This window comes from Uranotaenia lowii, chromosome 1 (assembly GCF_029784155.1).
Source record: "Uranotaenia lowii strain MFRU-FL chromosome 1, ASM2978415v1, whole genome shotgun sequence".
Lineage (NCBI taxonomy): Eukaryota > Metazoa > Arthropoda > Insecta > Diptera > Culicidae > Uranotaenia > Uranotaenia lowii.
In genome coordinates, this window is record NC_073691.1 from 34,004,040 (window position 1) to 34,016,183 (window position 12,144).

Genomic DNA, 12,144 nt, shown 5'->3' on the forward strand with positions numbered 1-12,144 from the left:
CGAAAAATCATATGGCAGCAAAAAGTCAGCTGCCTCATTAACATGTATGTATGAATGTTGCAGAGATGTACCGAATATTCGGCGCCGAGACCACCAAAAAACCATTAAGCCGTCGAGCTAAGTATTCGGCAGAATACGACGAATAGGCCGAATATTTATTTTTAAAATTCATACAATAGAAGATTTGTCAATTTTTTCAAATGATGTTGGATAGTTTATGAAATATCCAAGAGTAATTTTGAAAAAGCTAACCAATAACCAAAAATTCAAGGTTTCAGTGAAACATCTAAGGTGTATCCGCGTATCTTTCACCGTTAATCTTACTAAAGAATGCTGACAAATATCGCTTTTTGCTTAGATTATCGATTATTTCAGTTTTTTTAATGAGTTCAATGAAGAATTCAAGATGAGCCTAATCAGACCAGGATGCCCAAAAATATCACGTATCTCTTTCCGGGTTTATAACCATTATTTGCTTAATTAAATTTAGAAAAAAAACTCAAATTCTTTTTTGAAAAGAATTAGTTTTCGTGTTCAAGAACGATTTTTTTGGGAAATAATGGAATAATGATCATCAATTTTTAAACGCTTAGGTACGGTTTGATTCGAGAAAAAATTGAATTAAAAAAAAATCTTCTACTTTACTCTCACATATATGTTTAGGAATTATGGTGAGTCTTTTTCAAGATAATCCCTATTTTTTCGAAAATTTTCAAACAATTCAAAAATTCATACATTTTAAAACGTTAGCTTAAGGTTAAGGATCATCGTTTTTTAAAACTACTATTTTGAATATTTATATATATAAAAATGAATGTTTGTCTGTCTGTCTGTTCTGACTTGAAAGAGGGGGATTCTCCCATACGAAAATTATAAAAATATGACACATTTCGAACAATTTTTAAAAACTATTGAAACGATCAACGTTAAATTTGATGATTTAGCTGTTTCCTAGACCGGGAATGGTGTCTATAAAACTTTTCAACTCCTCCGAATCCAAAAAAGAAAATGATGTACAAATTTGCCTGTATTAAAATTCTACTCCCGCTTCAAAATCGGGCGATTTTTTTTTTAATTGAAGGGTTTATTCATTGTTTTGAAGCTCTCTCCTATTTTTCAAGAATAAGAATTAAGAATTTTAAGAATATGGACAATCGATCCCTGGATATACTTGATTCTGCGGCTTTTGATCAAGGTTGTCGAAATCACAAAAAGTCTAGAATTTTACAGAGTTTTGAGCAAATTTACATCGCAAAATCTGTGTCTCAGAACAAAGATTTTTGAAAATACTCGTCGATTTTACAGATTTTATAAATTTTCTTTGTGTTTCAAAATTAAAATTTTAATATCAACGTAAGTTTCAGATTAATTACTTCGTTTTAGAGAAACAAGATTTTTTCAATGTAAATTTTTTCATGTATTTTTTGAGAAATTTTAGCTACTTCCTTCACAAAAACCATAACAGAAATTTTGGATTGACTAACAGAAAGTCAGAATGGTTTTTTGCTAAAACAACGATTTTTTTGGCAACCGGACTTGGTAGGCTGTGACTGTTTATGCGGTTGCAAATTTTAACTCCGAGAAGTGAATTGAAGAATTGAGATTTATGCTAAACTGAGTCAAAAGGACTAGCGCTAGGCCTTCCGGACTGGCCCAGGATCATCTCCCTAAGTGAAAGACGGTAACCTTTGGAGGACTCATTAAGATAAGTGTTGGTTTTTTTTTATCATTTTCCTTAGTTTACAATGGACATTTTGTTTAGCTTACATATGCTGCCATATTTAAATTGGTTCGATTCAAGATTGTTTTTAAAAAAAAAATTAATCATGTTAAGAATATTTCTTTTTGCCCTTGAACCTAGTGCTTTTAATTTTTTTTAAGCATTATTTTTTTAAATGATAATAATTTTCAAAATTTCTAATATTATTAAAATGTTTACTATAAATCGTTTCAAGATGAATAAAATACGCTATCAAACATTACTCGGTAGAATCGTTATCAGAAGTCAAACTGTATAATTAAGTTCATTAACTTTTCATCAATATTCGCATGAATAGGCAAGAAAATTAAAAATCTGCTAAAATTTACTATAAATTTGATTTAACTTTCATGTTAGTGGACTTCAAAGTCTCAGGCGTCGCATTAGATGAGGTTGAAAAGTTGCAAAAAAAAACATTAAATTAGTAATATTTTTCTGTAGAGTTTTCAAAACGAAAAATCCAACGAGTACCAGAAATAACTGAAAGTTGATATTCACTTGAAAACCAATAAATAAAAAAAAAATTCTTTATACATTAAATGAAAAAAGAATAGGCCATAAGAAAAATGATTTTTTAATTGAGGCATATGTTAGTTACACGTCAACGAACTTAAAAAGAACAGCGCATTTAATTATTCATGAAAAAAACAAGCACCTATTTATTTTTAAAATAAATATCATTGCATTTATTTTATTAGTGTCACAACATTGCCAATCACATTCTTTTTGGATTAAAAAAAAAAGATCTTTATAGTGAACAATAGAAGCATAGGGAAATGGGTTTCGAAAATAAGATCTTTACACTTATCGAAAGTGTTTCCCGATCATATCCCTTTTTCCCACATCCGCACCAAAATTGTTTTGCTATGATGCAGAGGTGACCTCGGTCCTAAAGCATAAGTTTGATTTCTTTCATCCTTTTCTCTTATTTTCCTCTCTATCAATTGACTACTAGGACGTGGCCGGCGCCGTTATTGATGTATAAAGAGAGAGCATCAGTTTTGTTCTTTGAGAATATGCTGTCAATCCCAGACACGATTATTTTGACCTCTGGACAAAATTGATGGCCTGATGTGGCCTGATGGAGATGTGGAATTCGTTCTACTTAGCCACGCTTGCGGTTATGGAATCCAAAATGTTTAAGTATTAAGTATTATCAAATAAGTTTCAGTAATAGTTTGAAGTGGCATTTCGGGTTCAATGACTTAAGGTGGATGTGAGTAGTTGATCAAGCTAAGCTAAGCTAAAACAACGATTTTTTCTGCAACCCTATTTATATCTCGTAACCGGTGTACATAAAAAATATCAAATATTCCCTATAAAAAATGTAAAATATTTACATGGCTATGCTAAAAAATGTTTATCAAATTACTAACAGGGCTGTCGCCTAATAAAAAATCAATATTTTTACGCTTCAAAAATCATATAATTCATCGCCAAAGTCAAATGAACTTAAATTTTACAACACAAAAATTTTCAAAGACATTGAGAATAAAAAAACGGAACGAGTTTGGGAGAATGGAAGTCGAAATACAATTTTCAAGATCAAGAAAAAAGTTTTATAAATCATCAGCTGGAAACAAATTTAGGTAAAAAATTGAACTGTTAATTTGAACTTAAATAGCAATCAAGTCTGGGAACTTTTAGGGCAATTCGCTTCAAAATATCGATCGAGCACCACAGTGAGCTTTCAATTTATAGTCGCAGCTTTCGCTTATCGCCCTTCCAAATCAAAGGGCTTGGGATCGCCCCAACCGAAAACCTACCTTCCGGTCCCCGTAGACACTCCAGCTCGATGGTGTAGTCCCAGCATTCCATACTATTCAGTCGCGACAGCGACGACAGCGATGGGACATCGCCTCCGATTGACCCCGAACTTCCCGTGGGAATATCGCCCCAGATCCCGGTCCCGGTGCCATTTGTTGTCGAGGTTGCCGGTGGCGATCCCGGTGCCGATTCCGGAGCACTAGAAATGGCGGTGGAGCCCCCTCCACCCCCATTGGTGGTCAGTTGAAAGGAGTCTGGGACCCCTAGCAGAAGACTTGGTGGTCCAGCTGAGGAGGACCCATTGAGACCTCCGGTCTTCATCGCGGGGTTTTGAAGGTCAAAACGGTTTTGGAAGTAGAGAAGAGTCCGAAGTTGACTACTTTTCCGACAAAATTACGGTTCCCGTCATCATTGTTGGAAACTACTACTAGACCTAGGTTGGGGTTTTTCACTTTCGTTTGCGGGGGATCGGTTTCGATCTCACTGAACCATCGAATTAGTCCGTCTGTCGGTCGATCACAGCTAAGCAAAAGTATAGTTGACTGTCGTCGATCGTCGGCGGCAGCTTAGAAACGGTTTTTTACCTCTCTTGGGTTGTTCGATTGATCGTTGTTGGGTTTTAGTCACGAGTTTCTACCGGGCGCGCTTCGCGGTCTTTTGCGCCATGCGCAAGATCCGCGCTGACGTCTCAGGGTCGGATCGCGTGTTGCATCAAATCGAGTTCAACCGAGCGCGATCGAGAGGAGGCGTAGGAGATTACCTGTCCTGTCGATGATCGACGAAGATAATCACTCACTGATCACTCTGAACTAAGCTAGTTGGCAGCATCCGACTACAGTCAAGGTACTTCTTCACTTCTTAGACATGGACTTTTCCGGCGATAGGCGATAGGTTTCGGAAGCTTCTTCTAGCTACGAACTGAGGCACGCGAAATTTGGAAGGGCTCCGGGTCCGTGTTGAGGAAAATCTTTTTCGATCACACAAAATCTTCGGTTTTCAGCGCATTTCACTACCACGCTTCAGCAAAACCGACAACAAGATGAAAGGAAAAACTTTCAAAACGCGCGGTGGCGGCGATCATTGAAGCCTATCGTAGACACGATCACTGGACTTAACTCCGGCTGCCGTAGTTGTTGATGAAGGCTTACCGCCTCAAAATTTCAATTTCGAGGTCGTTCATACTTCTTCTCACTCCCCAGTAGCCACAATAGCGTGCTGCATTTTCTGCTGCTTTTGCTTCTTTGCTGCTGGCTGCCGCTTTACTTTCGATTTATTCTTCACTCAAGCCTGGGCGAGCATAATTATCGGAAATCACAACATCGGCAGCTAGTTTTCACTCCAATGTTTTCTGATCTCACTCATGAATTAGCCGAAAAAAAAACTCACTTCAGTTGATGTTATGATGAAAACCTTAAAAAAGTTCTCGATCGAATCACCAAGAATCTAGAACAACTGTCACGCTTGATCGAAACCAATCAGAACTCACTAATCGGACCCCACCATCACTTCCAACGGACTCGGCGCCAAACCTAACCCACAATCCGGAACCTCTCGTTCACAGCAAGTTGCTCACCTCCAAAAACAAACCTAGAATGCGAATTGAAACCCACTAAACTATCGATGATCGCGTGTCACCACAAATCGTGTCCTACAGCAACGACCGCCACTAGTCGACTGTGAGGCGTACGCGCGGTATGCGCAAGAACGCTACTAAAAACGCGACGACGATGCCGCCGCGACGTCCGGTGTTAAATTTTAGATGCCGGCGACGGTCCGGCGTCGTGCCGCCTGACGGCGGCAATGTCTGTGGTGAGTTTCTCAACGTAAACAACCAACTGTTCAAAATTCAACTTTTCAGGTGAGAGAGCCTGTATCAAGTGGAATGCACTTCAAAAAGAACCTTAAGACCGGTTTGTGCGTTGAATGGGGTTCTTGAGCCTTGCTTGAGAGAGACGCAACAATAATATCAACCACTCTTGAGGTGGTGGGTTTAAGTTGGACTTAACTTTAGAGACCCAAGCGTTAGCGTAAGCTCTCCCTAGGTTTGAATGAATGCATGTCTGACTGAATGGGATGGGAATGGCATTTCTGGTGCTAGATAATTTAGTTGCATACTTGAACATCTGGAATGAAGATAGTGGCAGCGGCAGCGGCGACGCCGTTGCATTGATCGACTTGACGGACTTGATGGACGAGAGCGAGGAGCGCGACGCTTTACGCGCATGGGCAGCGCTTTGTAAGTACGCCTCGATAAGTGGGTGCTGCTGCTGACTAAGTCGCCCCCACATATTCTTGAGGTTCGGTTTTCTGTGAGCAATCATGGGATTTTTACAGCGGGTAGGGTGATTTGCCAATCGTTGAACAGCTAAGCACAATATTTTGGTTTTTATGCTGTATTTCAGTCATTTCAACCGAATTCACTCGATTGTTTTGTCGATTGCACTCATACAGGATTGGTCAACAACATCCAAAAGTTCAAATGTTCAAAAAAAGTGAAGTAAAAATTTAAAAAATCATTTAAAATAGCTTGTCTGTGCCCAATAGTTGCACATGCAAATTTTATTTTGTACTTAATGCTGTCCGATTTTTTCCAATTGTTGCACATTTCGAAAATCTTCATAAGGCTCAGCTACCATGTGTTCAAAGAGGCTGATATTTGTTACGGAAGTTTATTATGTGAACTTTTAGTTCAAATGAAATCAAATTTGGAGACGGCCCCTCTTTAGGGGGGTCTTCCATATAAAGCGTCCAAAGCTCAATAAGAAAATTCGGACCCAAAATCAAACAAAAAAAACACTAAGCCGCTGGTTTGAGTATCTGGAATCGCATTTATCACACGTGAAATTTCCTCAGAAACTCAAATATGACTCTGAATTCAACCGGAGCCATCTGAGTAAAGTGTTATTTTCCCAGTATAGAGCTTTTTTCTTTATATGTTCTACCAACATAAAATTTTGTGTTATTGAAATTTCATGAAAGGTATCTAAATCTTTTTTTGAAGTGCCTATTTATAGGTGAATGGATAAAAGGACACGGTCGGTTTTGCCCCCTTTTACCCCTATGAAGAAAATGTGATTTTATAAGATAATTGCTTTAGGACTCATTTGAAAGTCTATCGATTTTTACTTAATGCATACGAATTTAAGTGCATAGAATATAAACATTCTGAGTGGGAAACAGTTGATTAAAGCACAGAAATTACTAAAACTAATAGTTAAACGCCAATATCCAGTATTTAACAAAAAAACATGTCATATTAAAAGACAATCCGAGTTCTTTTTTCAGTTGCATGTAATCAAAGAACGTGTTCAATTTTGTATGGAAATTTGTGTGGAAGAAGAAATTTTTGCTTATGAAACCTTCCACGAAATTCAAATAAGGTAGAAATGAAGTTTGTCTTTGATTTGATATTGATTTTAACAAAACTTATGCTTCTTTTTTTGCCAGCATGAGAAGAAGAAAAGTATTTCGCGAAAAATATTATAACAAAATCGGAATGCATTGCTTGTTGGAGCATTCAATAGTTTCATGACATGTTTTTGCGAATGTTATATAAATCATTAAACTCATTTGCTATGCAAAGCAGTTAATTGCGATTTTTTATTTTCATCTTACGGTTAACCAGCTTTCAAATTAGCAATCAAAAACTCTTAAATTTTAAAATATTAATTTTAAATTTTTTGTAACACATCTAATATCATTCTTGGGGTACAAGTTAGGATTGGTTTTTGTTCACAATAAATGTATTGAAAAAACCAAAAAAAATATTTCGAAAATCGAAAAATTAAGTTTTTTAAACTTTTAATACATTGGTGATTGATTTTGGTGATTTTGGAATGATAATTTTCATTTCCCGTACAAATCAAAACACGTTGCGCTAATTCAGAACTATTTTTTTTGAGTTCTGAATTTTCAAAAAAAATTTTTGCTATTTTTGGCAGTATAAACAACCATGCTATGTTTTTGGAGGTATACAAATTATTAAATTTGAAATTTCCATAGAAATTTTGCAGCGGACTTATGTACAACAATGGGGCAGGAGGAGATTGAGCGGACCAATTGTTGCACTTTCCAATATATTTTCTGGTTGTGTATGGATCGTAATTTTATTTTTCAAAATCATGGTGTTAAAATTGTCCAGCAAACGTTTCATGAAGAAAACTGATACGAAAAATTTTTTGTTCTGACGTAAAACCTTATTTGTCGAAGAAGGAATCTTAAGGTTTTGTTTAACAAATAGCATAAAAATAGCGTGAAAAAAAACAAGAAAAATTAAAACTGTCGTTAGATGCATTCATTACAGCCGAAAATATCGCCAAAGCATGATTTCACCAGTTAACATTCCAATTAACATGATTCAGTTTTATTTTTGGGAAAAAGTTGAAAAACAGCTGAAATATTGCCAATTTGAGTCAATCTGTGCAACAATGGGTAAGGGGACAACGATTGGCAAATCACCCTAGTTATGTTGTGTTACAAATTTTGTCAGGCGGCTCATTTAAACTAGTGTTTTTAATAGGTTACAAACCATGGCGAACAGTTAACAGAATTTTTTAAATCCTTGTTAGATAACTGTTATGAAGTTATTTTACAGACAAAGCCCTCTAAGAAGAAAGATCTAGTTCTCGGTAAAAGCATAGTTTATGGTTTTTGAACGCGGACTTTATACTTAAATTAGTAAATCTTTTTTACCCAACTTGAAAAATTCACGGGGATCAGGTATCAGGTATCAGAAAAGGGGTAGGCTTGATAGCGGCACGTTATCCAAACAAACGGGAAAATTGTGCCTAGCCTTTTTTTTTACAGATTTCATCATATACCTGAGAAACCTGAAAACCATAAAAGGATTAGAAAATAAATAAATATTTAGGGCATAAAGCCGATCCACGTAGGAATTTTGAAGCATTGAAGCTTATAACCACATTGGGTAATTTTAGTTTAAATTCTTAGAATGAGATACACTTATATCAGGATAGGCGGGAGTACATAAAAGCTTTCTAGCAATCGAAAAACAGGCATATATCTGCCGTAATCTGGCAATCTGACGTATGCGCCAGCGAGTAAAATTTTCAGTACGGAGCTTTTTGCAAAAACGTTTTTTTATTGAGCCTCCGAGCAAATTTCAATAATCATATCTGTACACTATGAGTTTAAACGATGACAAAGCATGGCCAAATACATGATTTGTGGAAAAAGGTTTATTAACGGAAGTTATGTTAAGAACGTCATTTTGTTGTGGAAACAGTTATTATTTTTCACTGTTTCCAAGACCAAATGACGTACATCCATCGTAGCATGCGACGAACCATTTCCAGATATTTTCTTTCACAATCAGTGAAATATTCGCGGCTCGTGGATGGTTTAGCTGTATCCGAACCAAAAAATTTTGAGTTTATAGCTGTGTACGATAGCATGAGCGAGAGTGAGCCTGAGGATAATCCGGTAATAGAACAGGTGACTTGACTAACAAAGCGTGAAACGAAGCATTTGGAATCTGTGGAAAACAGGAAACGGAAGCATAATGTGATCCTCACAATATGTAAATGTGAATTTAATTGCTTGAATCACATTTCCACAGTGAGGAGAACTAAATTATTGAAGAGTATTGGAACCTTTCCTGGATAAGAAAAGAGTCTTCATACTGCAGCACAGCCTTCGCCACGACGCGACGTTAAACGCCGACTGGTCGAGCCTGATATTTCCGGTTCAGGTTTCCAAAAAGCATTTCATATGCTTACAATCTAACAGGTGAAAGCAAAGCTATTCACCAAGTATGTCCGCACTAAAACGCGATATTCATTATGCAAAAAATATGAAACACAAGGACTTAATTATGACCCAAACCCACCTCCGTCCACCCTTCCCAACCTCCTCGTGAATAGGCAAAGCCATTGACACCTTTTGAAATTAATAATCATTTTACAAGTATAAAGTACAAAGGTATTAAGGTTTTGTCCCTCATTTCTATTAGTCCTGAAGCTGGCACTAGTAATTCACTAGTTATTTTAATTCGTAGAATTAAAGAATTAGACAAAGGCTGTCTTTTATTATGGTCCTCACACTCACTGTTACTTTGAGACGTAATCAAAGCGTTGCAAACATATTTTTTATTAAACTTACGTCACGTTGAGTAGAAATGGCGCATACGTCATTTTATTTTCATAATGTTATGTTGATATTTTTTAACATTTCTGAACATATTTTTATGTTATTAGGTCGAGTTTGGTATCATCTATCATTCAACTGCAAAAAACACAAATCGGTAATGTTGGCGCATACGTCAGATTGCCAGATTACGGCAGATATGAGCTAAAAGAATCATACATTATTGATTCACAACTACAAAATTCAGGAGATTTGAGTTTGCAATGATCAGAAAATGTTCTAACCAGGATGCTACAATGAGGGCAAATAAACGATTTTATAATGGCAAAGTTGGCATTTAGCCTGTCCACATAGGGATTTTTAAGCAATGAAGCTTTTTCAATCAAAATATTGGAAATAAGGACTTTTTTTTAACTTCCTTTGTTAAATTCTGACATACATTCAAAAAAAAAAAAAAAAATGAAGTCGGCCAAAGAGGGACATGTTCACACTAAGTGGAAGGTAAATATAGGTACAATAGTACCTCTGAATCATAGCTTAACCATACAGGAGATTCAGAACACAAAGTCTTGATTTTTTATATTTTTATTTAACTGACCAGTTAGCGCTCTGGTTAGACGACTACAATGAGCTTCTGTGACGCCAAATTTGAAACAAGCGATATTAACACTGCACGAAGCTGAAGCAGTGGATTCCAGAACCAGGATTGACGTATGATACGAAATATCAGAGTACGATATTAAAGGAGCTTTGACTCTTCTTTACACTATAACCATTCTAAAGCTAAGGGAACATGTGTCAATACGAGAGAAGCGACATATATTAGGTGAAACAGATATGACTGTCGACATGCGATACAAGTTTTGATCAAAAACTTGATTTAATAGGGAATATTGAGGCCTTTTGGCAACCTAAAAGAATTTTTTTTTTAATTTTTTTTTCCACGGAATCGATATTTGTACGGCTTCAATGATTGAATAACCATGACGCAATTTTAAAAATTAAATATCTTTATATGAACGGACATTTACCTCCACAATATTCTGTTACCAATCCAAAGATAGAAGGGACTGAATACTTGTCCATTATAAGGAAAATACACTAATTTTGCGCTTGACGTAACAGATATAACTGATGTAATTTAGATCATATTCTTCTATGATTTCAGAAGCAATGGGACCGTAATCGACGCGTTTGCGATTCACATTTGAACACTTGTGAAGAGATTTTATTGAACGGAGTTATTCGGAGAGCAAAGAGATTTTTTAAATGAAAAATCATATTCCAAATTGGTAAAACGAGAAAATATGGAAGAATACAGCTTGTGCAAATGCATGTACTACATATGCACTATTGGCATACCCTTCTCAAGAGAAAATACGTACAAAGTCAAAAAATACTAGCAAGAATTTAAAACTGATTCAGATTCAAAACATTTCCTTCCAATGTTTTGAACTTGAAAAACTTCTGAACTCTACATGCAATAATTGACCTTGACCTTTTTTCCTCCCCCGCCCAGATACAGCCTCATTGATTTCCAATAGACAGAAATATGAGATAAACGTATCTGGGAAGTACTGGATAAGTCGCCTCGTACGACATGGACCAGTATCCCAGTGGCAGTATTCTTTAGGCCGCTGCCACACAACTGATATATCTGGGGATATATCGGGGATATCTGTAAGGTATATGAGTATGCGTGATTTTTTCAGCAAGACTGGGTGAGCTGAATAAGCTCAGTTTATGCTTCAATTGTAAAAATTTGAAAGGGCAAATAAAAGTTTGCAACCAGTTCATCACCGCTGATACCATGTGTAAGAAAACAGTAAAAATCCACTTTCAAAGACACATATTCCATATCTCACACTTATTGCCCTTAAGTAATGTTTTTCAAAATGTTCTACCGTCACAATTTTGGCTCGAAATGTCCTTATTTTAACGGTCATGTATGGAAGGATATTTGGTTTTGTTTTACTAGCCCGAGTATTTTTTTTCCAGCAAGATGCTAGAATAAAATTTCTGCGACCATTTAAGTATTGGCTTAATGTGGCAGTGTTACTACATTTTCTAATTTCATTAAGCATACTTCTAGCGCTTTAGGGCCTTCGGCACAGTGTGATTAAATAATTTTCCATTATGATCCATATATTGAATTTTGATAAGCAGAGAATAAAATGAAAAAAATCATGCAAATCTAATATGCCCTCTTGATTAAGGGGGATGGTTTGAATTTAGCATGGTTCGATTTCGGCACCGTTTTTTGAAACAACATTTTAGCCGCCGGCCGTGGCCTAGAGGATAGCGTTCCAGTCTTCTAAGCCAGAGTCCATGAGATCGAATCCCGATCACGGCACACATAGTACTCTTTCTATGGACTGGTGGTTTTAGCATTTGTAAGATGCTAGCCATAATATCCTTGAAAGATGTACGCCTTAGAGTTAAGTAAATTAGATCTCTTCAAAGAAACATGAAGTTTCACTGAGATCCTATATGTGTGTGTTCGTTTTTTTTTA

The 12,144-nt window shown here is 36.3% G+C and overlaps 1 protein-coding gene across 4 annotated transcripts in view; it reads right to left on the bottom strand.

The window, feature by feature from the left end:
• The window catches only part of LOC129740228 (uncharacterized), a 444,184-nt gene that overhangs the window by 143,734 nt on the left and 288,306 nt on the right, over nt 1–12,144 (bottom strand). The window contains exon 1 of one of the 4 annotated variants that reach the window (XM_055731836.1): nt 3,526–5,185. The exons of the other annotated variants lie outside the window; for them this stretch is intronic. Within the exon in view, the coding sequence (XP_055587811.1) occupies nt 3,526–3,847 (322 nt within the window). The 5' untranslated portion in view covers nt 3,848–5,185. Of the gene's footprint in view, nt 1–3,525; nt 5,186–12,144 lie in introns of those variants that run through there. 4 annotated transcript variants of the gene reach the window in all.